At 35.8% G+C, this 24440-nt stretch overlaps 2 protein-coding genes across 6 annotated transcripts in view; one reads left to right on the forward strand and one right to left on the reverse strand.

The window, feature by feature from the left end:
• Window positions 1-16371, reverse strand: part of LOC121324722 (gamma-aminobutyric acid receptor subunit beta-2) — a 53073-nt gene extending 36702 nt beyond the window's left edge. The window contains exons 1-4 of one of the 3 annotated variants that reach the window (XM_041266859.1): window positions 16189-16371; window positions 15690-15923; window positions 15483-15574; window positions 14691-14758 (exon numbers count right to left, since the gene is read on the reverse strand). In XM_041266859.1, the coding sequence (XP_041122793.1) occupies window positions 14691-14758; window positions 15483-15574; window positions 15690-15772 (243 nt within the window). In that variant the 5' untranslated portion in view covers window positions 15773-15923; window positions 16189-16371. Of the gene's footprint in view, window positions 1-14690; window positions 14759-15482; window positions 15575-15689 lie in introns of all 3 variants that reach the window. The other 2 variants (XM_041266858.1, XM_041266860.1) reach the window with 2 other exon arrangements.
• A 4924-nt stretch (window positions 16372-21295) lies between these two features.
• The window catches only part of LOC121324723 (gamma-aminobutyric acid receptor subunit alpha-6-like), a 9198-nt gene continuing 6053 nt past the window's right edge, over window positions 21296-24440 (forward strand). For 2 of the 3 annotated variants that reach the window (XM_041266861.1, XM_041266862.1), the window contains exons 1-6: window positions 21296-21529; window positions 21728-21846; window positions 22277-22344; window positions 23014-23234; window positions 23720-23802; window positions 23919-24062. In XM_041266861.1, coding sequence (XP_041122795.1) covers window positions 21495-21529; window positions 21728-21846; window positions 22277-22344; window positions 23014-23234; window positions 23720-23802; window positions 23919-24062 — 670 coding nt within the window. In that variant the 5' untranslated portion in view covers window positions 21296-21494. The remainder of the gene's footprint in view (window positions 21530-21727; window positions 21847-22276; window positions 22345-23013; window positions 23235-23719; window positions 23803-23918; window positions 24063-24440) is intronic. The other variant, XM_041266863.1, reaches the window with a different exon arrangement.

The raw sequence follows: 24440 nt of genomic DNA on the forward strand, positions 1-24440 counted from the left end.
CACTTCCTATGATATACCGACATAGTAACGAATAGATATATCCTCCAATAAACTGAACATTAAAATGACTTCCTAAACATCTGTGTAGTGTAATGTTTAAAACATGTGGGAACATTGTTTGAAAAACACAGGTTCTAAGCCTGAAAAGCATCATTATACGGACTGCGTTCCATTGCTAAGCCTGGCAGACAAATTGGAAACCCTGGCTCTTCCGCTCCAGTCCTTCACAGGACTTTTCCAACAAGATCCTTAATTATTTAAACGAACATGCTGAAAATAAAACACATGATTAAGTCATGGACTGGAAGTAGTTAGCCTCAGAACACTAATCATAAAAGAACACTCACACGCAACAATACAGCTACTGCTAATATCTGATCACAAAACGGCAGCGACTGAGCTAAGTAATAGGTACTGCTGTGCAGAACACCCAACACACACCTACTCCAGTTTATCAGCTCAGATAATGACCTGACAGTTAGACATCTCTTGACAGGTACGCAAAAAGGAAATCATCATAAGTCATCAAGAGAATTTGAATACATGTGTGGAACGTGGGTCAGTGAATAGCAAGACTGTTGAAGAATCCACTATAAATAGATTGTATTCTTCTAGAATATAAAAGAAAAGATTTTCCCAGCCAGATCTTCTGTTCACTGATGCACTTTTTACTTATACTTACTTATACTTTGCAATTCTATTACTGTTTTGTGTCTTTGTGGTTGAGGTGTGAATTTATCATTTTCATTGGTACATGATGATACAGATAGTTTAAAATGTATTATGAAAAACATATATATATATATATATATATATATATATATATATATATATATATATATATATATATATATATATATATATAGTACTGTCCAAAAGTTTTAGGCAGGTGTGAAAAAATGCTGTAAAGTAAAAATGCTTTCAAAAGTAGACATGTTAACAGTTTATATTTATCAATTAACAAAATGCAAAGTGAGTGAACAGAAGAAAAATCTACATCAAATCCATATTTAGGGTGACCACACTTTGCCTTCAAAACAGCATCAATTCTTCTAGGTACACTTACACACAGTTTTTGAAGGAACTCGGCAGGTAGGTTGGCCCACACACAACTAACTAATCACAGTTCTTCTGTGGATTTAGGCAGCCTCAGTTGCTTCTCTCTCTTCATGTAATCCCAGACAGACTCGATGATGTTGAGATCAGGGCTCTGTGGGGGCCATACCATCACTTCCAGGACTCCTTGTTCTTCTTCACGCTGAAGATAGTTCTTAATGATTTTCGCTGTATGTTTGGGGTCGTTGTCATGCTGCAGAATAAATTTGGGGCCAATCAGATGCCTCCCTGATGGTATTGCATGATGGATAAGTATCTGCCTGTACTTCTCAGCATTGAGGAGACCATTAATTCTGACCAAATCCCCAACTCCATTTGCAGAAATGCAACCCCAAACTTGCAAGGAATCTCCACCATGCTTCACTGTTGCCTGCAGACACTCATTCGTGTACCTCTCTCCAGCCCTTCAGCAAACAAACTGTCTTCTGCTACAGCCATATATTTCAAATTTTGACTCATCAGTCCAGAGCACCTGCTGCCATTTTTCTGCACCCCAGTTCCTGTGTTTTTGTGCACAGTTGAGTTGCTTGGCCTTGTTTCCACGTCGTAGGTATGGCTATTTGGCTTCCATGAAGGCCACTTCTGACCAGACTTCTCCAGACAGTAGATGGGTGTACCAGGGTCCCACTGTTTTCTGCCAATTCTGAGCTGATGGCACTGCTAGACATCTTCCGATTGCGAAGGGAAGTAAGCATGATGTGTTTGTTATCTGCTGCAGTAAGTTTCCTTGGCCGACCACTGCGTCTACGGTCCTCAACGTTGCCCGTTTCTTTATGCTTCTTCAAAAGAGTTTGGACAGCACATCTGGAAACCCCTGTCTGCCTTGAAATTTCTGCCTGGGAGAGACCTTACTGATGCAGTATAACTACCTTGTGTCTTGTTGCTGTTCTCAGTCTTGCCATGGTGTATGACTTTTGACAGTAAACTGTCTTCAGCAACTTCACCTTGTTAGCTGAGTTTGGTTGTTCCTCACCCAGTTTTATTCCTCCTACACAGCTGTTTCTGTTTCAGATAATGATTGTGTTTCAACCTACATATTGAATTGATGATCATAAGCACCTGTTTGGTATAATTGTTTAATTATACACCTGACTATATGCCTACAAAATCCCTGACTTTGTGCAAGTGTACCTAGAAGAGTTGATGCTGTTTTGAAGGCAAAGGGTGGTTACACCAAATATGGATTTGATGTAGATTTTTCTTCTGTTCACTCACTTTGCATTTTGTTAACTGATAAATATAATCTATTAACATGTCTATTTTTGAAAGCATTCTTACTTTACAGCATTTTTTCACACCTGCCTAAAACTTTTGCACAGTACTAATATATATATATATATATATATATATATATATATATATATATATATATATATATATATATATATATATATATCACACACACAAATTAAATTAGATGTGTAGCAGATGAAGGCTGGAACTATACAAGAAGAAAATAATTGCTTACAGATGAACCAGTTGACCACATTGGCTCTAGCCTGCACATGCTTACTTTCTGCTTTAAGGAATCTGTGGGGAACATGCGCCACCCTTGTCTTGCCTTGGCATGATGCCATTGACAGGCAATGGCTCAATCTGTCTACTGCATGCCCATTCACTGCTGCGTCATCTGCTTTTGCCATCTGTTATTACACTATGTGCTGGTAAAAAAAAAAAAGTACTATTCACCAAAGAGATCTACACATCCCAGCTGATGTAAACATTAAGGGCCAGACCAAAACAAAGTTAGCATTTAACGAATGAGGATGTGAAAGCATTCAGAACCAAAACAAGCTCTTTTTGCCTTTCAGAAAGCAACTATCTCTTGTTGACTACAAGTGGGTTGAGAAGGGGGAGTGGTTTGCTATCACCCGACCAAATCTACTCAATTCCAGCTATAAATCACATCGCAAGACTTTCGCAGGACCGGATTTTATAGTCAACTTTGAACAAAAAACAAAAATAATAATTTAAAAAAAATTAAATAAATTAAAAAATAATTTAAAAAATCACTAAACATCCTACATTACAAAAATCATGAAAACAATTTGACATGCTTTCATAAAAGTGACAGAACAATGCAGCGCGATGGAAATTAGGTAATTGCCAAGGGTGTGTGTGTGTGTGTGTGTGTGTGTGTGTGTGTGTGTGTGTGTGTGTGTGTGTGTGTGTGTGTGTGTGTGTGTGTGTGTGTGTGTGTGTGTGTGTTTCTTTCAAACTGGCGTCCATATTGTTCAATAGTCTACACAATAAAAATAAAAGTAGATTATTATTATTATTATTATTATTATTATTATTATTATTATTATTATTATTATTATTATTATTATTATTAATACTAGTAGTAGTACTAGTAGTAGTAGTTGTATGTATAACATTCACTAATAACATTCACTTCGCCTGTCTTTTTGCATATTACCACTTTGTTTCCTCCCCTTCAAAAGGTCACAGATACCAGCTGGGGATTGGTCAACAGCTGTTTTCATGTTGCTTTTGGTGGTCCCTCCTACTCCTGCAAAACTTCTCTCCAACCTTTTTTGGAAATGGCTAGTTTTGGTTTTCGGGATAAAGAAAATGCGATATGGAAACTAGCAATATTATCGCATAAACACTTGATATTCTAAAAGAAAAGGCCTGTACTATTTTTCCTTAAAAGATTTTGTATATGCCAGCTATGACATTTTAATTATATTCTATTCATGTAAAAGTGTTCTTTGATCTTTAATTAAAACTATGTGCATTATTAAAAGCAGATTTAATTTCTTCAGAAAGTCTGTTTCTGATGTTTCAGATCAAAGATCTCGAGGCAAAATTAAGAGAGAAAGAAGAAGCCAAAAAAAGAATATTTTTTTAAATAAAAAATAAACGCTGTGAAAAAAAAATGAAAAAACTCTGCTAAAACGTAGCTTATAACACAAAAAAGGGGAATGAGGAAGAAAGGATGACTGGAGCAAAGCAAAATGAAGACGCAAGAAAAGATGGACAATATATAAAAAAAGAAGGAGGAAAGACCATCTGTCAGAAAAACAGATACTGTTAGAATTCGTGTGATTGTTCATTAAAAACCAGACAAATTTCACTTGACCCAAATAACCACTTATTATATAAAGATGAGGAGATGCCTTGCTGTGTCTTATCAGGAAAGGGAAGGTGACAGATGGACATGGTTAAATATAGAATAATTAAATATATGCTACAAGCTGTTTACACATTTCTATTATATTCCTGTTTTTTTTTTTTTTTTTTTTTTTTTTTTTATTGCAGTACAATATATTGTATATATTAACTATACAGTATGTATATGATAATCACAATCTCCATAACCAGCCTACATATGATAACACAAAAAAAGAAACAAACAGAAATTTAACATATATTTTCCTATCAGTAATTAATTAACAGAATTAATACCCTAGATTTGTTCAGCAAGCCATTGACATTCAATAAGAAATGACATTCAGTACCTTTCTAAAATGCCCTACTTTAAAAGTGGATATTTTTAGAACACAGCAGCTGATTTGCATTTCTTTGTCATAGCATTCTGTTCTTAGCATCATGCATATTACATAAGAGAGCCATGCAGTCTACAGATGCCATTAATATTCAACCGAACCAGCAGCATACAATATATTGCTAAGAAAGCAGCATCAATATTGGATTTATATGAGGTCAGTCTGTTAAGGTTGAGTGGCATAATAGACATACCTAGCATAAAGCCATCATGTTATATCTCAAATGTCATATTTTTGGCATTGAAAGCATCTGTAACTAATTCATTAATTAACTAGTTAATCCATTCTTTTGGGGTTAAATGAAACAAAAGCTCAAAACATTGTGAAAAACAAATACTCGCCCAAGCACCCATAGTATTGTGCTGACATACAAGTTGTAAACAGTTCCGGTAACATCACATGTTAGTGACAAAAGCATTAGAAACATACTGTGTGTCTTTTTTTAAAATATGATATGAGAGTTGAAAGGGTATTTTAGGGTTAATCACCAATGGCCAGATCATTCCCAATATCCATAAATTCCACCATTAACAACAAACTATTGGTTATTTTTCTTGCATATTTCTGATATAAATTAGTTACTATATACATTTGCTCTTTTGAACTCAAATGTTCTGAAATGTCACCTGATATAATATCAGCTCTTTCTATATGAAAGAGCTGTGCCATACTGTGCCATGGAGCCTAGGGCAACTGCTGTGTCATAGTTATTGGATTAAGAAAGTACAGTAAATGGCTGGATTCATGCTTTAACTTCAATGCCCACTTCCCATTCTCTCAGGCTGACAGCCCTTGTTACATCTCTTAAAGCGCAAAGCATTGTTTTTTAGATCCTTATGAAGATAGGGCAGCTGCAAGCTACCGAGGTCACAGTAGTTGTACAATTAGATATCAAGGAGAGGAGAAAAAATGAAAACATTGCAAGATTATATTGAATAATTTTCTTTTTTAAATACTAATTACTAAAAAGCTAATAAGATTAATTTAAAAATGTACCTCTCAGGAAACATTTACAGGAAAATAAAAGGTGAAAATGATGTCACCTAATTAAATAACCCTACAGAACAAAGCTTACATTACATAAATGATAAGATAAACTAATATAACTGTATAGGTTTTCCTACACAGGACAACACACTCATTTGAACCTTAATGCTTGCAATTTAGTACATATCACAGGTGCATTATGTGATAGATAGCAAGGGTATTATGTTTTAGTTAGATACTGCTTTCATATCAATAATAAACATATTGGGTGATAGCATCTTAAAAAGGGTGACCGTACATCATGAAAATCTTCTTTTGAATTTGGAATAATAGAAAGACTGTGATGTATTTAGTGAATTCTATTAAAAAGATTGGTGTGGCATAGTGGCGGGTGAGCAGTCAAGGCTGGTCATCAGCGGAACTGCAGTTAAAATACTTTGGCACACTTTTATTCAACAAAACAAATCAAACACAGTAGCATGGAAAAGGTTTAAACAAAAACTCTACAAAACTCTTCAAACAAACAAACCCAAAAACAACACCCAAGCTTTGGCTATCCCTGTGTTCGCTTTCTTTCTTTCTTTCTTTCTTTCTTTCTTTCTTTCTTTCTTTCTTTCTTTTCAGACTGGGCAACTCATCTTCACTGAACCATCTCCCCCACACTCTCCTCAAACATTCAAACAATTATCCAATCACCACCTGGCCACATTCCACAGTTTTCCATTCAAACTGCAATCACTCAATTAATCAAACAATCAAACAATGAAACCAAGCCGTGTGGCTGTGCAAGGGTGGCCATCTTGATTCAAGCTTCCTTCACCAAGATGGCCACCAGCCACCAAACTCTCACACATACACCTGTGCAGAGCCTCTGCTCCGTCACAATTAACCTGACAGTAAACATTGTTAACACATGCTTCAAGCTTATAAAATAAAGCTACTTGAAGTGTTTTATTCATGTAGATAAATGTGTATGGAAGTTACACCGTAGTAGTTAGTTTTTTTTTGTCTCAAAGATATCAGGTAAAATGATCAATTATAAAATGGTCAAAATGTATTTCTGAAACAGGTGGCTGAACATCTTATAGAGATGTTAGTGAGTCTAATTATAGCCAGTGTTATTTCAGTGATTCAGGATTTCAGTGCTTTTAAAGAAAATGGCACAGAGCAGGCATAGCACAGTTTGATCAGTTAGGCCCCAGAAGGCATCCTGCAGTTATTTCTCCATTTAGATGGTGTATTGCATTGTGAAAGGTCTGAGTCTGGTAAATACACACTGTAGGAGAATGCTAATGCTGACAAATGAGGTCTGACAGATAGTAGTTTAAATTTTTAATTTCAATTAGAAAGTGGGATCAACTTTAGAAAACTGTTGTGCCACTTAGATACATAATTTAGGGCTTGATTTCGTCAATACCCCCAAACTATTACCTTGTATCACCATGTGATTTTTATACTAAATCATACCAGTCTAACACTATAATTTGCTATGTTGGTTCTCACAAGTGGCAGTTTTGAAAAAAAGCACATGCAAAGCCAGTGACATACTTTCATCCCACAGCAGACACTGCCAAGATGAAATGACCTAGATGTGAAACAGTAATACAGTCTACTTGGAAATAAAGCATGCAAATTAAGACCTTTGTTTAAACTAACATTGTTGTCAATGTCATTTTTGAATGCACTTTTGCTGCAGAATGTGCTTCCATAGCAAATAAACCCCTTTAATGTGACTCAGCTGGTCTGCATCCAAGTTACAGGAATACTGTATCTATATTATTAGCATTTAAAACAAAATAGTTCTTAATCGCACATATGTTTAATCAAGGAGAACTACCACTCACTCAGAGAGAGAGAGAGAGAGCGAGCGAGAGAGAGAGAGAGACAGAGAGAGAGAGACGAGGGACGGGTTGTTTATAAAGTTTGATAGTGCATGACTGCCAGAATCTGTCAACATGTAATCAGATTCCTGGCTCTCAAAGCCTACAGCTAACAGTACATGCATAGAAATCTCCAATGTGTGCTCCACATTCCAAACTGCCATATGCAAAATACAAGGTCATGCTTATTTTATACAAAGTCCCCAAGTATTTCAATATTCTTTTCAAGTGAAACACTCAAGGGCAATATGAGAACCAAGCATAATCAAGTTTTTCTAATCACACTGTTTTAGTTTGCATTATAAATGTGTATATGTTTTAAAATACCCGGCACAACACCCAAAAACACCAAACCAAAAATATGAATCAGTAATACTACTGCAAAAGAAATGCTGCTATGCTATGACAATTACTTAGACAATCATAAATACAAAGGATTTAAATAGGAAGTATGATGGCCACCATGTGACTGTAGAAACTACCATCTATTGTCTACAGCAATTCTATCTGCTCAACAAAGGGAAGCGCCCGCGAAAAAACACCCCGGAGATTTGGGGGGGGGGGGGGGGGGGGGTCAGATGTAGCTTTGGGGTTGCAGGTTAGCATTACAGTGAAACACAAATGTCTAAAACGGTTACAAATGTGGCTCAGCTCACTTTAAATATTGCTCTTTACTTTCTACAGATCAGTAGATCAAACATAATTACAATTTAATTGTGTTCAGGGGTGTATGTGGAATCATTGCGGCCCCAATTATTTTCTACTCCTCCCTCAGCATTTGATCAAGGTACACTTGTACAGGTACTGTAGCACCCTTAATGTGCAAGCAAGAAAAAGTTAAATCTGAAACCAACAAATAAACTTTTAGATGTAGTCCTCTTAACTGTAGGAATGTACAAAGGAACTTAACTCCAGAATATGAATCAGGATGTAGTGATGTAAGTCTGATCAAACAAGTATGACAACTGCAAGACCAAATGGTAGATTGGAAACCAGTTAGATTTAAAGCAGGACACAATCTGCAACAACAGGATATTGAGGGCAGCATAGGATTTAAATAAGTGGTCCTTGTAATCCAGCTCTGATAAGTAGAAGCGAGACCTAGAATTGTTCTGTTTTAGTGTTGCCAAACCCCCCACCTTTCACAAGCACTGGATTGTTCTTAAATGTGTATGCCCAGTACAATATTGATTAATAGTTTTACTTAAAAGACAAGAGGTTGGTTGGCAAGAATACAGAAGGAATTGTAGCATGCACAAGTTAAATAGCCATAACATCTTTCATCCTAAATGGCTCTCCATTCAGACCTGCATCGGGTTTGATATTTTCCCTATAAGCAAGACAAACGTAACAGATTTCCCAGAACCTGGGCTGGGCCCTTTTGATAATCGTCAAGCCACCACACAACTATAAATGTTTCACTATAAAGTACACACAGTTATAATTTTCCTACAACCCTTTTGTTTCTCCTTCCATTGAAAAAAAAAGACACAATAACTGCATTTTGCTTTCTCCCTTCCACTGTGACCAAAGTCTATTGAACCCTTAAGTTAGAAAAAGCCTAGACCAAAGCTTTTTGTGTACCCTTATTATGCGATAACATGTATGCACTTTCCGTGCAATCATAATCCATAAATTTTAATGTAATGTTGCTGTTCTTGTCTAAATAAGGGTTAAAAAAGAACTGCAGACTAAGAAGTCAATAAGTAAACTGAACTCTTCAAGTCTTTCAATGTAGCTTTCCTGACTGCTCAAATGCACTGATAATGTGGGCATGGGGCAATGACCTCACGATGATGAAATTGACTTTACACATAACTTTCATGCAGAATGTGGTTGCCAGCCATTTACTACCTACAGTTCCATGGCCTTAAGTTTAAACTTATTAGATCTGATTTCTTTCTGGCCTCTTCTTTTATGTGCAAGTCCCTGCTACAGATTAGTGTGATTCATCGTGGCTTTATTCATCATGGCTTTAAATCTGAAGGCCGTTTGATGTAATTCAATATGAAAAAAAAAACTAGAACAGACAGTCTGATTGGAGCATCATTATCAGGTGCAATCAGAAAGTGATTCACCAAGACCCGCTGACATCTTCCAAAGAGAACCAGGGGTGTTATGAGCAAATCCCAGTACTAGTTAATATAGTTGGACCTGGCAATATCCCCACTGGCTCATTCTCAAAAACAAGCTTTCACTGCTCAATCTCTGTAAACAGTGATGGATGTCTGATCTTGCATCTCAGTACCAAAACCAAGGTGACGCCATAGTCATCACAGTGTAGTATGGCAGCACTGTGAACTTTGATTTAATTTACCAGTGGGCCTCAGTGGGTCTGTTCTACTGAATTATCTTTAAATAAATACATCAACTGAACTTCGACTTGTTACTTTTGAATATGCAACAAATAGACCCAATTTAACCAGTCACCCTATATGCATCAACCAGTCTACAGTCATAATACCATAAAAAAAAAAAAAAAAAAAAAACTGCTCAATCCTCTCGTTTGGAGCAAAGCCAGTTATAAAAATAGAAACAAAAAAGCAGCTTAAATAAGCACGTGAATTTACAACAAAAGTCAAATCATTAGCTTTAGATAAAGATTCCCTCTATAAGTATCTCTCAGTGTATCAAAAATAGAATACGGTATTAGATCATGGCCAACAAGGCTAATTTAAATCAAGGTTTTTGTTTCTAATCATGTCCAATAATTGTTTAATTAAAAGAGTAAAACCCCTATCAAAATCATTGTTTGTTACATACTGAATTATTACCACTAAACCCCACTGACTGGAGTTGTGAAGAGAGAAAGACGGACCTGAATGATAACAGTTAATGTTACATAAAATATTATATAAAGTAGTAGAATTCTAAAAGAAACAATTGGAAGAGAAAAGTAAATATGAAACAATAGGACAACAGAATAGCAAATGGATGATTAATTAACATTTATTTCCCCTAATACTGATTAACATTTCGTCATTCCCAACCTGCAACTGGCAAAGAACATGACCTTCCCCCCAACTAGCCTATGACTGCCTGACCATATGTCTTCTTACATCAGAATAATTTCATACACATAATTGTGGGTGACCTGAGGTTATAACATAGCTTGAGACCACATCTCCCCTTTGGGCTTAGGTTGAGCTTCATTGCAACATGAATGTGTAATTCTACTAACATTATCCCTGGCCCTTTAACAGCGCAATTAGCATAAAACACCCTCCAAAGCTACATTTGTGGCCTCACCAGGAGCAGCTGCCATGCTCTTAATAAGGATGTGAAGCAGATGCATGCTATAATGTCTAAAATGTTTAATAACATGAGCTGGTTTTGACAAAAGGTGAGTTCCAGTACATAAACCAAAGGCAACAAAGCGAAAGAGCACAGCATTGACAATTCAAGAGACATTCCAGTGAAACAACAGGAACTCCTTTCCACACTCCACTTTTTACTGAGACTTTGTGGGGCGGTGTGGGGAGGATTTTCAAAGAAATTCAGGCAAAAGCCAATGAAAAACTTGTTCAATTGACTTTAAGCTTGGGCTTATTTATAAACGAACGCCTGGATAGCTTTAGAGTAAAGAGACATTCCTCAGAGGTGGTCAGTCACTCTGTGTCAGGCAATGGAGGGGAAACAATATCAACTGAGGAGTGGCAATCTGCATTGAGAAAGTTGGCCTATGTAAACTTCAAAGGTAGCCCCTTTCCATAGGCGGTTCCGTGTTCGTATCACGTATCTCAGAGAAACTGGTGAAACGGATAACGACATAGAACGTGTGTACACCGCTGAAACACTGTATAAAAAAATCCGAACTGTACTACTGAACCTTGTCTTCTTTAATATTAGAATCACAAGGGTATCCATGAATTATAAAAAATAACAGTACATGATTCTCCAAAAGACGTTTAGATGTTTTCTCTTTTCTACATATACAAATATTTGTGTACTTTTACATAATCACACAGTCCTCTATTTAATGCAGCCAGCTTTTACAGATTACTCCGAAATGATATTGTTGTACAACATATTAGTTGAAAGTATTAGAGCAGGACCACAATCCAACACTGTGAGACAGATGCTTTGTTTGACAGTAACACGATTGGGAATTCCAGTCAAAGGGAACTGCAGTGGGATATGATATGTAATGTAAACCAGAGGCAAGCACTGTTTCTTTTATTATAATGTTAGAATGTGGAACTGTAGGGCTCCTTAGAAGTTACAATTGAATACCATACTGTTGTCTATAATGAACTGAAAAAAGAAACAAAGTAAGAAGTTAGGAAACACGAGGTAAAAGCTTCCTAGGACAGTTGTTTGTCTGGTCTGTTAAAGTCAGTGGATTGAAATGTGGAATCCTGAAATCTGGAATGCACTTCACAGGATTAAAATCAGTTCTTAATAGTTAATACACTACAACTTCACTATAATAACTGATGAGCTCTCCCAAACAAACCTGCTTTGAGGCTTAAACCAGAAGGCTGTCAAAATAAAATAATACCAGACAAAAAGTGAGTGCCACAAGAATAATTTGGATGGCCCCAGATGTCTGGATCAGTGTATTGCAAACCAAGAAGGGTTGTACAACTGTACTGATAGCTGTCACTCTTACGTTTCCTTTAAGAGCATAAATGTGGAGTGGTAATGTTCAAAAGCATGTCTAAACTCCTTCCCTAGGGTCTATTTAATACATATTTTTTCTTTTTCTTTTTGAGAACTATTTAACTATTGATACAGGCCAATGCATAATAAGAAACATAAAACAAGACAGGTGCTATCTAAGGCAGCTTTTACATAGATAAAAATATGCAAGACAAAGGAAAAATAATAATAGAAAAAAATCATTATATATATATATATATATATATATATATATATATATATATATATATATATATATATACACACACACACACACACACACACACACACACACACACACACACACACACACACAGGTAGTAGACAAAAAAATGGAAACACCTGGGTAAATGAGGGACAAATAACATCCCTGCATGCTTAGGGTCATGTATAAAAATGCTAGACAGGCCTGGTTGCCTATAATTTTGGCTAGCATGACTACAAGAGGAGACCTCGGTGACTTTGAAAGAGGGGTGATTGTTGGGGCATATTTGGCAGGAGCTTCAGTGACCAAGACAGCTCAACTTGTTGATGTTTCACGAGCAACGGTGTCTAAGCTGATGTCAGCATGGAACTCAGAGGGAAAGACATCATCAGCCAAGGGCAACAGTGGGGTGAAAGCGCATACACCAGGATCATGATATACGTGCATTAATTCGAAGTGCAAGGCAAAACAGGCGAGCAACTGCAGATCAATTGACTGCAAATTTCACTCTGGGGCGTAAACAGCCACTTTCATCAAAAATAGCCCAACTATTAAGTGACTTTACATTGGTGTTTCCATTTTTTGGTCCACTACCCTGTGTGTGTGTGTGTGTGTGTGTGTGTGTGTGTGTGTGTGTGTGTGTGTGTGTGTGTGTGTGTGTGTGTGTGTGTGTGTGTGTGTGTGTGTGTGTGTGTGTACGATATATACTGTGGTACAGCCATGATCTCCTGGTGCTTGTTAAATAGAATAATGATATGTTTGTATTGATTGTATATATATATATATACAATTGGCATCATAATTCAAATACAGTGGGCCACACTAACTTATAATATTCTGTTTATTATTTCAGGTTCTTTGGTGCAATTCATTTTTCAAATGAAACTTTCATTTTGCAAATGCTATATGAGCTATTCTGTCAGTTCTAAAAATGACTAATGTAATTTCTTATTAATAATAAATAACCTCTATGAGTTGTCATCCCTGTGCTCTGTGTTACATACATTTTAATAAACTATGAACATCAGAAATCTTTTCTTTTTTTTTATGTTAGCCCAGTACATATATATTGATCATTTAATTTTTCGATGCAATATATACAGTTTTATATTTTAACATGGTTTTGTTATTGGTTCATTTTTTTGCTTTCTTTCCCTGAAGTTTGGATTTAGTTTATGTATTTAGTTGTATTTTATTTTATTTCCATCTGTTGTTACTAAACATTTGTAACCCCAAAATAAAGGACATTGGTGTTACGTTTTACATCTGGATATTATACAATGCAACTGTAAAAGGTACAAATTTTACGTTGAGTAAGTATACATTTTTACAAAAATTACTGATACCTAATAAACACTGTTTGTAACACCTGTATATATATATATATATATATATATATATATATATATATATATATATATATATATATATATCTAGATATAATAATGTATATAAATATATAATTTCCACAGCTCGTCAATGTTGACTGACTTAATGAATATTCTTACTTTATGATTTCTACAGCAGTATTTCCATTTAAAACATTGATATGCTTGTACTGCTATATTGCTGTAACTTATTTGACTGAATTGAGATCTTTATTGTTCGTTTATTTAGTTATTTGTCTTACACCAAAGCGTCAAATAATAATAATAATAATAATAATAATAATAATAATAATAATAATAATAACCTTATTTTACAATATCTAATTTACTTTAGATGCAATTCTGCATGTTGATCACGAGGGGGTGCTCTTGCATGAAGCAAAACTTCTGTTTCCTTGCACAGTTCCTCTGTAACCGATCAAAAATTTGCTTAACACTGCTACATACGTTCTTGCGACTGTTACATAGCCACGCTGTCAATAACACTAGAAACACATGATGACTCATAATTCAAATATAACATATTTTAGTTGCTATGGTAGTTGCTGCCATTTTACCATTTTGGCGATGTTCTTATTATCATCTTGGAGAATGAACTTCCATAATGAACCGGATTTACAATGTAAGGTAGACTGTCTCGATATGTTCTTCGTGCTTTGAAACGAATGCTTTATAACACGGTAGTGTACCACTATATGGGGAATTATGGTCAGAAATAGAGCCTTAATTAAATAAATAAATCGTGTTGAAGAAAATGCATGAGTAAGTAAAAGGGATGTGTGGATAAATATGTCGTTTTTATGGTGTGACCCACAAAGAATAAAATACATGACAGAAAAATAATTAGCACATTTTGGGTAAACAATGTTGCTTATAACTGTTCTCAGCCCACTTAAACATCTGTGTAGGCTATCAATGACTGTATCCAGTAATAATTAGGAAAGGATAATTGAATACTCACCATATTGACTTCAGATACCATATCTATACTGGCAATGTCTATATTCATGCCAACTGCCACCGGGGGACCTGCAAACCAACAAAATGGTCCGCAATGTTATCTTTTCAAGCACTTAACTATTTATTTAAGGTGCTTTAATAATAAACTCCCTGGCATTACAATTCCAAAACCATTAACTCATTATCAGCCAGATACCTACACAGCATGCGTTAAACGTTGCATTACACTAGATCTGTGAACATTGACACAGAACAAACATACATTATCTTCTCGATTTCTGAATGCACAAAACAGAAAATAGCAGTCTTTTGCCTGCCTCTGAACAGTTAATCTTTTGTGTATTTGATTTCAAAACCGTATTCACAATGCTTTACATAATAGGCTTTTACTACATTTTTAAAGGGCATTTTCTACCTGAGTATAAGATCACTAAGTATTCACGAGTCCAGTTTTTCTAAACATGAAATGTCAAAAATAGATACGAGTAGACATTTTAAATGTACAAGACCTAATAAATCTTGGACCTTTCACGTCTTATAGATCTAATTCAATGAGCTACTGTTTATTAAAGCAGGTCACAGTCCAGTAATGTTTAAGACAGAAGCTATTAAAGAAGATTGCTCGTGCCTGGCCCGATAGTTGTAATACAGCGATATCCATTAATATAATTGAGAGGTATATATGTGCTTAACTTTGTGGTCAGCCCTGGCACGTACAATTCACAGAACAACTTAAACACGTTGAAGGTCTAAAATTGCAAGGAATTAGAACCTTATTAAATCGTTTAATTACCTCCAAAATCTGGCCTCAAGCGAATGTCATATCCTTTCAACAGTCTATCCACAGTTTCTTTTACCAGTGACATATTGCTAGGGTCATTGACACTAGAGAAAGGAAAGAGGTACATTCTTAGATGCATAGGTTTCTATTTGTAATATGAAATAATATTATAGTGTATACAGTCATACAAAGTAATACACATCTACAGTGATCACTTACCTTTGCGCACAGACCACTGCCACTATTAAGGGAAACGTCCAAAAACCAAAGTTGCTCCTTTTCTTGATTCTCAACATCGCCATAGTTTTGATATGATTTAGGATTTCAGTGAAGACAGAAGAGAGATCCAACTTATTCTGGTCAGTGCAGTAATTCCAATGTGGGGCGCATGCGCACACACTACCACAACATCAAGGTGCAGCGGCTGCTGATGCTGGTGGTGGAGCAATTTCCCTAGCAGAAAAAAAAAAAAAAATTAAAGGGGAAAGGGAAGACTAAATCAAGATTAACACAAGCGGCAAACATACACAAGTAAAAGGACGTATGAGGGATGGCAGTCGTTCCCTGTTCAAAGCACGGGTATATCAAATTTGATTTGATTTATTTATTTCGACTGCAGGCAGTATGAGACGAGTAATATCTGTCTTACACAACGGGTGATGGTGGTAGGGGGGAGGATCGAAACGGTCATACCGATTTCCCTTTCTCCAAAACTCACTTGGAAGTAAAACACGGTTATACGATTTGGTTGAAAAGCTGCAGTTTTAGAACAAACGAATTAGCCTATGTGAGAGCGATATGCTTCTACTATGTTGTTAGTATATATTTAAAACGACGAATGAATGAACAACATTTAATCTTCGAGGTACAATGTAGGCTACATAACCCCACCCCAAATAAATAAATACATACATATTATTGCAATAGATGGATCCGAAGAGATATATTAACCCAATTCCCTCCCACAAAGGAGATACCACACTAAGGTGAAGAGGGGGTGGCGGTAGTAGAAATAATTATAGGAAAACGGGGATTAGATTACAATTCTACAATATTCAGATACAACAGCACTGTATCAAGATACAAAGTATCACCTGGTAACAGTAAATGCATACATAAATAAAAACAACAAACATGAAATAATGCTTCAGTGGTGGCATTTTGATTTTATATTAATTTACTTTTTAAAAAAATATATAAATCGTTTCCAGAGAGAACCTGAATGTCTGCCTCTGACTAGAATGCACTCTGTGAAGCAACCCGAGTCTCAGCCTGTTCGGATCTGCTCAGGTTTTCCTGTGTGTGGTTAAAGTGATCCCCTAAAGATATTCAAAACAGTAGTTCGTTTATTTAAAAGCGCTAGCCCATTGTTATGCTTTGCATGTCGATGTGAACCTGAACATGTTTACCGTTTTAATTTTTGCACGGTATTTTTGCACTTTTGCCATGCTTTTTCCGTGCTAATACTATGGGTACACTGGTTTAACATGTTTATTAATACGTTTGATCACACTTCACTGTTCTTTACATTGTGCTTTATTACACTTTGCTATGCTTTTACTATGGGAAACTTTTATGAGGGGAACCCCCAGCATGTACCCCACAGGTTCTTGACAGTCTCTGTTGCAGACAGGCCAGGCTTAAGGAGAAGATGGTTGTCCTTTCTAAAACGTCATTTAGTGTTATAGCAGGATAAAATAAAATGTATTATTTATTATTATTATTATTATTATTAGTGCCGACAAATATTTCAAAATTGTAAGTGAAACTGCTGCAACGTACATCTTAATTAAAAAAAAAAAAAAAATCAATCTCTGTCGTTATTCTGACGAGATACAATCATAAACTGCTGTTTCATTCCATCATCAGGCTAGACGCTTAGGCGACGGATCTTAAATACAGTCATGTTTTCATTAAAGATGTAATATAGTTCCCCTGACAATTACCTGCAGTAGGCTACAGAGAGAATATAGGCCGCTAACCATGGAAGTAAAGGTTTCAACTCCAGAAGATGTAATAAACATATGACTGACGTGCACGTTCTCACTCACTCGTGTATTGGTTACACTGACGGAACTCGAAGCACGTATTGATGTTTGCAAAGGCAAAAAAAAAAAAGGTTTTGGACCACTACTGCTCTCATAATGGAACAAGTAAAGCTGACTCTTATGCGTGGAGAACTGCACAGCTTGACATTGATTCGTGATGTAGAAAGACGCTTCTGTCAGTGCGTCACGCGGGTCTTACATTCACTCTAACTCGCCATAGATACTTAAAAAAAAAAAAAAAAAAAAGACTTAATCTTATACAGATTAACGATCATCAGGTTATAGCAGTTATACTTGGCATCCACCTGCAGGAGTTGTGTATATTTAAATCAGTCTGCTCTACTACTGCTGGAAACTGAGGTATTCTTTATCTATATTCATAGACTGAGGCTCTATCCTTATGGTCCTTTTTTAAAATTACTTGCAAAGGTGCTTAATGCATATGGTACAATAAACCAGATTTGAACCCAATGCATCAACTCACTGCAACACATAATCTGTGATAAACTAAATTGATTATGTATGAAGCTGTAGAGCACAGGTGGCCAACCCTGGTCCTGGGGAGTCACAGTCCTGCAACTTTCTGGGTATCTTTAAATCATCAGTGGCTAAAGACCTGGGTATTAAGTACTTGAGAACCCCAAAATCCTGCGGCTCTCCAGGACCACGGTTGGCCACCCCTGCTGTAGAGGTATAAACCATTCAATAATTTACAGAACACAAAGGAGCTTGTCCCTGATACTCAATAAAACGTAATGGTTCCGGAATGCCGTACTTCTAATTTGGATCTCTCAATAAATGTTCTATTAGGTCTATAGCTCTACAACCATTAATTCACACCACAGTCACAAAGACCCAGAAACAGTAATATAATTGCAAAGTATAAGTATAATTACAACTTGTAATTGAATCAATGAACAGAAGTTCGGGGAAAAACTTTTTTTTTTTATTATTCTAGATAAATACAATCTATTTATAGTTGCTTCTTTAGCATTAATTTAGTATTCACGGAACCACAAGGTTCCAACACAAGGTATTTGTATCTTAATGACTTATATATATATATATATATATATATATATATATATATATATATATATATATATATATGTATGTGTGTGTGTGTGTGTGTGTGTGTGTGTGTGTGTGTGTGTGTGTGTGTATATATATATATATATATATATATATATATATATATATATATATATATATATATATATATATATAAAACCCAAACACATTAGGGGGCCCATGTGCTTCCTTACAGCTTAATAGTTGAACCCATTTTGTGTTGTGGTTCTCGAACATAATGACGGTGTTGTTTTAAACATTATTGTATAGCACATTTTAGGCTACATGCAGATAACCCAAAAGTGTGCACAATCCATTCATATCCTTGCATATCTATTTCAACCCATCTGTTTTGAACTTAGCTCATCACTCATATCTGGCTCGTCGGGACAATGCTGCCAAAATGTACGCACAACCCAATGAACTAAGCGAAATCCAGGGACCCTAACGCTGATACCAGTGCATATAGGCTACAGCATATGTGTATAATATCACTCTGACATAGATGTTATGAGTGCATCTATAAATCTTAAAGCCTATATAACAGCAATGTTTTGTGAGCAGAGTGCATAATCACGTCTTAGCCTGGAGACACATTACATCAATTTAAGTGAAATATTTCAGATGACTGGTGTCTTGTCAGGACTATATGTTGAGCATCTGACTTTTTCCACAGGCATGCATCCATTCCTGGAAAGTGCTGTGATGACATTCTGGGACTGCACTTTCACACCTAGAATCTTTACTGTTGGTTTAGCACTTGAGATTAAATGTGATATTCATTGTTTGTTTTAGTCAGATGGCTAAGCACACTAAACAATTACGAGTAGGGTTTAGGTTACTTCTGCCAAGTTTAGCCTTGTGCATATAATAAGGCTGTAATTCTAGAAGGTGGCTGTGACACTTAAATCAGTACTTTATCAGCGTCACCAGAAACCTGCCACTAGAACCCAATAGGCCTGTACAATTACAGGCTCGCATGTACAGTTTTGGTGAATATTTGTTATAATACAATATTATAATATATTTTACAACTGGCAATCTATATGTTTTAACAATTGAAGAAGTGTTGAGAATACAAAAAATTGGTGTGGGAGTGTGGTGGGGAGGACAGCGACTCCATGTAATACTAGAATCGGAGAGTAAAATTATCTTGGCTTTTTTGATCGTGGAGTTGGATGATTTTCACTCTAGTGCCTCTGCTTTCTGAGGGTCATGATGAGTCTACACTGCCAAGTAACATTCCACTCAGGGCCTATGGGTGAGGCCATTTCTTGATGCTGGTAGATTTATGCACTTACTAGTTTTCTGTTAGTGGTTGCGTTATTCTGCTCCGATAAAACTGTAAATCTGCTGGGCATGGTTTTTTGATTTGGCAACAACAACAACAACAACAACAACAACAATAACAACAACAACTACAACAATGAAGTTTGTAATTTAATCATTAACAGAACCACTTGATGTAATTACATTTGTTATACAAAATAAATATTTACAATGTGGGCATTCTTTATCATAGTCTCTAAGCAGTCTACCCAATAGGCTAATTAAGTGAAGTCTTCACAGCTTAAATGAACAATCAATACACTACAGTTCAAAACACAGTGGGTCAATTGCAATGAACTGAAAGCAGTGTACTAACTGAGGATGGTCCGTGATTAGTATGCTGATCCATACTAAACTACAGTAGTACACAAGTTAAATGCCAATTGCAACGAACTTGGCGGCTTAAGCTAGTCCCCAGCTGCGTACGAAAAAAAGGTCTCAATTGCAACGAACCCCAAAAAAACTGCTGCTGCCCTCTAGAGGTACGAGACTAAATTAGTCTAACCCTTTCTATATACTAACTATTTATAGTACCGTACTAAGTGGAACAAATGTGAAAAATCCCAAAATGTATTGACAACTTTTGTAACTGAACAATTCATCATCACAAATCCATGTACCTATATTGTAGTACCACATTACGAGTTACTCATAATGTGTATTGCAATATATTCGTGTAGCGATGGAATGAGTTTCGTGACATTATAACAATACGGAAAACGATACCCCCACACTGATCAAATCGGTTCAACAGCGAAAAAATGATCTAACTGCAAAACATTACAATTACGGTTGAAAGGATTTATTAAAAAATACCATTAAATAATTGAGAATATATTTAAAGCCGTGTAATTATGTATTACCCACATGAACAGAATTGCAATATAATATTGAGTATATATATATAATATATATATATATCTATATATATATATATATATATATTATATATATATATATATATATATATATATGTCCTATATATGGTTTTACAAAGTATGGTTTTAGTAGCCAATGCTCCATACTAACTGTATGTGTTGATATTTGTTTACCTACGTGCTTAATTGTAATTCAGAATTAATTTGTAAATAATCAATCAAATACATTTCGATTTTTATCAACCAGTGTATATGGTATGCCAATTAATAATGTTCAAGGGGATAAGGTCAGTCTTAGCACTATGCTGCTTTATATCTTTATATCTTTCTGAGAAACGAAAGCCATATTTATGGTAATCTGCACCAGCAGGACACTTGAGCCCTTCCAAATCTCCTAGCGGGTTCCTCCTAATGCACTGCCAAAACTATCAGTGGATTTCTTCCTTCTAATCTCCCATAATGCCCTGTTCGATTATTGTCAATGCTCTCTCAGTCCCTGCTCCTTCGTGTCTTAAAACTCTTTAGTTTCCCAACCGAGCCAGTCAGATGAGGCACAGCAGCGCTGATGAAGTCGCAGAGGACGGGAACAAACTCATTGATTCACGCTAAGCCTTGGGATCAACATTGCAAAAGCGTTAAAATATGGGATATGCAAATTATCACATTTGACAAGGGCTTTCGTGGTGTCTACTAGAGGCATGGCTTTCCTGATCACCTTCTTTTACTTTGCTTGGTGAGTACGCTTTCTCGCTCGTGTAGTGTACTTCTCTCGTGCTACAAATACAAATCGATCCCCCCCCCCAGAGTGTTTATGTATCGATTGTTTTGCTTTTTAAACACAAGGGATCCCACGAGGAGTTACTTTTTGACTAAAAAATAAATAAAAAAAATAAAACGTGCTTGACTACAATGTCTGAAAATCTCTTTACAGTGTAGTCTATGTCTTGGGAGAACAGCAAAGTAAAGTGAGTGTCTATTCTGAAAACATCACACGTATTTTAGACAGGCTATTGGACGGATATGACAACAGACTACGACCTGGATTTGGAGGTACTCATAATGTGTATGCTTGTTTCTTGTTCATAGTAAAAACAAAGTTTGAGCTGTATTGACAGACTTCATTTATTGAAGGGTATTGAATATTACTGTTGGCTTTTAAACTCGTCCTGGATCTTTGCAAAGTGTTACTAATAGGATTAAGTTCTCTGTCATGTGATTTTACCCTACAATGCACCTCACAGAGGTCTGCATAATTATGATATTCTCTTTGAAGGCCAGTCAATCAAACAGGGTTGAATTATTTATAAGTTTAATAAGGAAAACATTATGGACATTTTTTTTGTGAACAAAATTATACTGCAGTGTGTTTTTTTTTTTTTTTTATTTTTTTATAGGGTGTATATTACACAGTGGTGTGCACAAATCATATGTTGTATAAAAACAGGTATTCCCTTTACTAACTTTGTTTAAACTGTTTTAGGTCCTGTTACAGAAGTCAAAACTGACATCTATGTTACCAGTTTTGGTCCTGTTTCTGATGTTGAAATGGTAGGTAGTTGTATTGTTCAACTGAATGAAAACAATTTGTTCATAAATGTTAATAATGTTTTTGTTTTGCACTATTGCTTTTCCTGGAGACATGCTATTAGAACTGCTAAGCGCTCATAGCTTTGGCACGTCCATTGCCACAAGCCATCTTCGCACTGCCTTCATTTTCTTGGCATTTGGACCAAATGTCATTAGAGCAGATAAAGAGTTTAATCTGTTTGACAGTCCCTGTCGCTGTAGATCTCCTTTGAGCATTTTATTTTTGTAACACGCTTTACTGCACTATTTCCACTGCAACACTTGGCTCAGCATGTGACAATCCATTGGATTCTTATAGGTTGGACAAACACTGAAGTATGCAAAGCCTACACATATGCACATTCTAATCACATTACAGATATTACATTTCTAGGTATTAACTTTTTGATTCACAAACTGTATTCCAGTTGTTTCATTAATGTATTCCCATGTTATCATTTTAAGTCACTGCCTTAGCCATTTAATCCAAGTAAAAAGTAGTCCAGGTAATCATATTATGATATGTGTTTTTCAAACCACTTATCTTCTAAGACAGTGTTGAATAACATGCATGTAGTTCTGTAGTTTGTCTTTTAATGTACCCAGCTTGCCATTTCCATTACTGCATAGAAATTATTGTCGGTATTACAGGAATACACCATGGATGTGTTCTTCCGACAAACATGGGTTGATGAGAGATTAAAATTTGATGGGTCCATTGAAATACTGCGGATTAACAACGTTATGGTTAGTAAGATATGGACACCTGACACCTTCTTCAGAAATGGCAAGAAATCAATTGCACACAACATGACGACTCCAAACAAGCTCTTCAGGATCATGCAGAATGGGACGGTACTCTATACAATGAGGTAGGTGGAAAATGTTTTGCTTTGACAGTATCCATTTTGGTTGGCTAATGGTAATTGCAAAGGGCTCAGTTTATGTTCATGCTATTTTATAATGTACTCTATTGTAATTTTAACAGGATCATTGTTACATTTGTTACAGTAATAAGAAATTGCTAGGAGTCTAGAACTTAGAACTTTCCCAAGTTTCTATCATAGTGAACTAGAATCAGCGTAAATGTTATCCTATTGTTACATTAGTGTGGTCTAGTCAATTGATCTAAGTGGCAGCAGAACTAAATCCTGACATTTTAAGTCATTGATATTTAATTTTCATATCCTTGACCCTTTATTAATTATGTAAAGAGTATTTATGTCTGTCGTCATTAGATCAATTGCATGGAGTGCTTGAACTGCTTTAACTACAGCATGCATTAAGATTCTTTACTAATGTACTACTCATTTACCATTAATATTTTATTAACAGTCTTTACCTTCATCCATTGCAGACTTACCATCAATGCAGAGTGCCCCATGAGACTAATGAACTTCCCAATGGATGGGCATGCATGTCCTTTGAAGTTTGGTAGCTGTAGGTTTTTTGTTTGTTTGTAAAGTTCAGTAATTTTATATTCATACACATAATATGCTATTGGCATAAGAGCTGAAAGAAGCTTACTGACAAATAAATTTTTATTCGAAATGCAGACGCCTATCCAAGAAGTGAAATAATTTACACATGGAAGAAAGGGCCAATGCATTCTGTTGAAGTACCAAAAGAATCATCAAGTTTGCTTCAGTATGATCTCATAGGACAGACAGTTACAAGTGAAATACTAAAATCCAACACTGGTAAGCGGCATGCCATTCTTTTTTAAATTGATTTCTTTTTTTTTTTTTATTGGAAACATCTGTGTTTTGTTGACTGAAGCTATACACAGTGCTCAATCTGTTACGATGCATCCCTTTATACTGCGGAACTAGTGACATTCCACTAGCACTTTCATTTTCATTATAAGAAGGAACACAAATAGCAGAGTCTCGTAATTGTGACTCCCGACTGTAGTGTTATAAAGGGGTGCACTGTAGTTCACCTGCAGTATAGGATTAAAAAGTTATTGTAAGCTTTAATACAGCTTGCTTTAAAATTTGAATGTCCAAAGTGTAAAGCAGTGAGAATCTACACTTTGCAGATATGTATGCCTGTCTTTTTTTTCAATATTTTCTTCT

Source organism: Polyodon spathula, chromosome 12 (assembly GCF_017654505.1).
Source record: "Polyodon spathula isolate WHYD16114869_AA chromosome 12, ASM1765450v1, whole genome shotgun sequence".
Taxonomy (NCBI): domain Eukaryota; kingdom Metazoa; phylum Chordata; class Actinopteri; order Acipenseriformes; family Polyodontidae; genus Polyodon; species Polyodon spathula.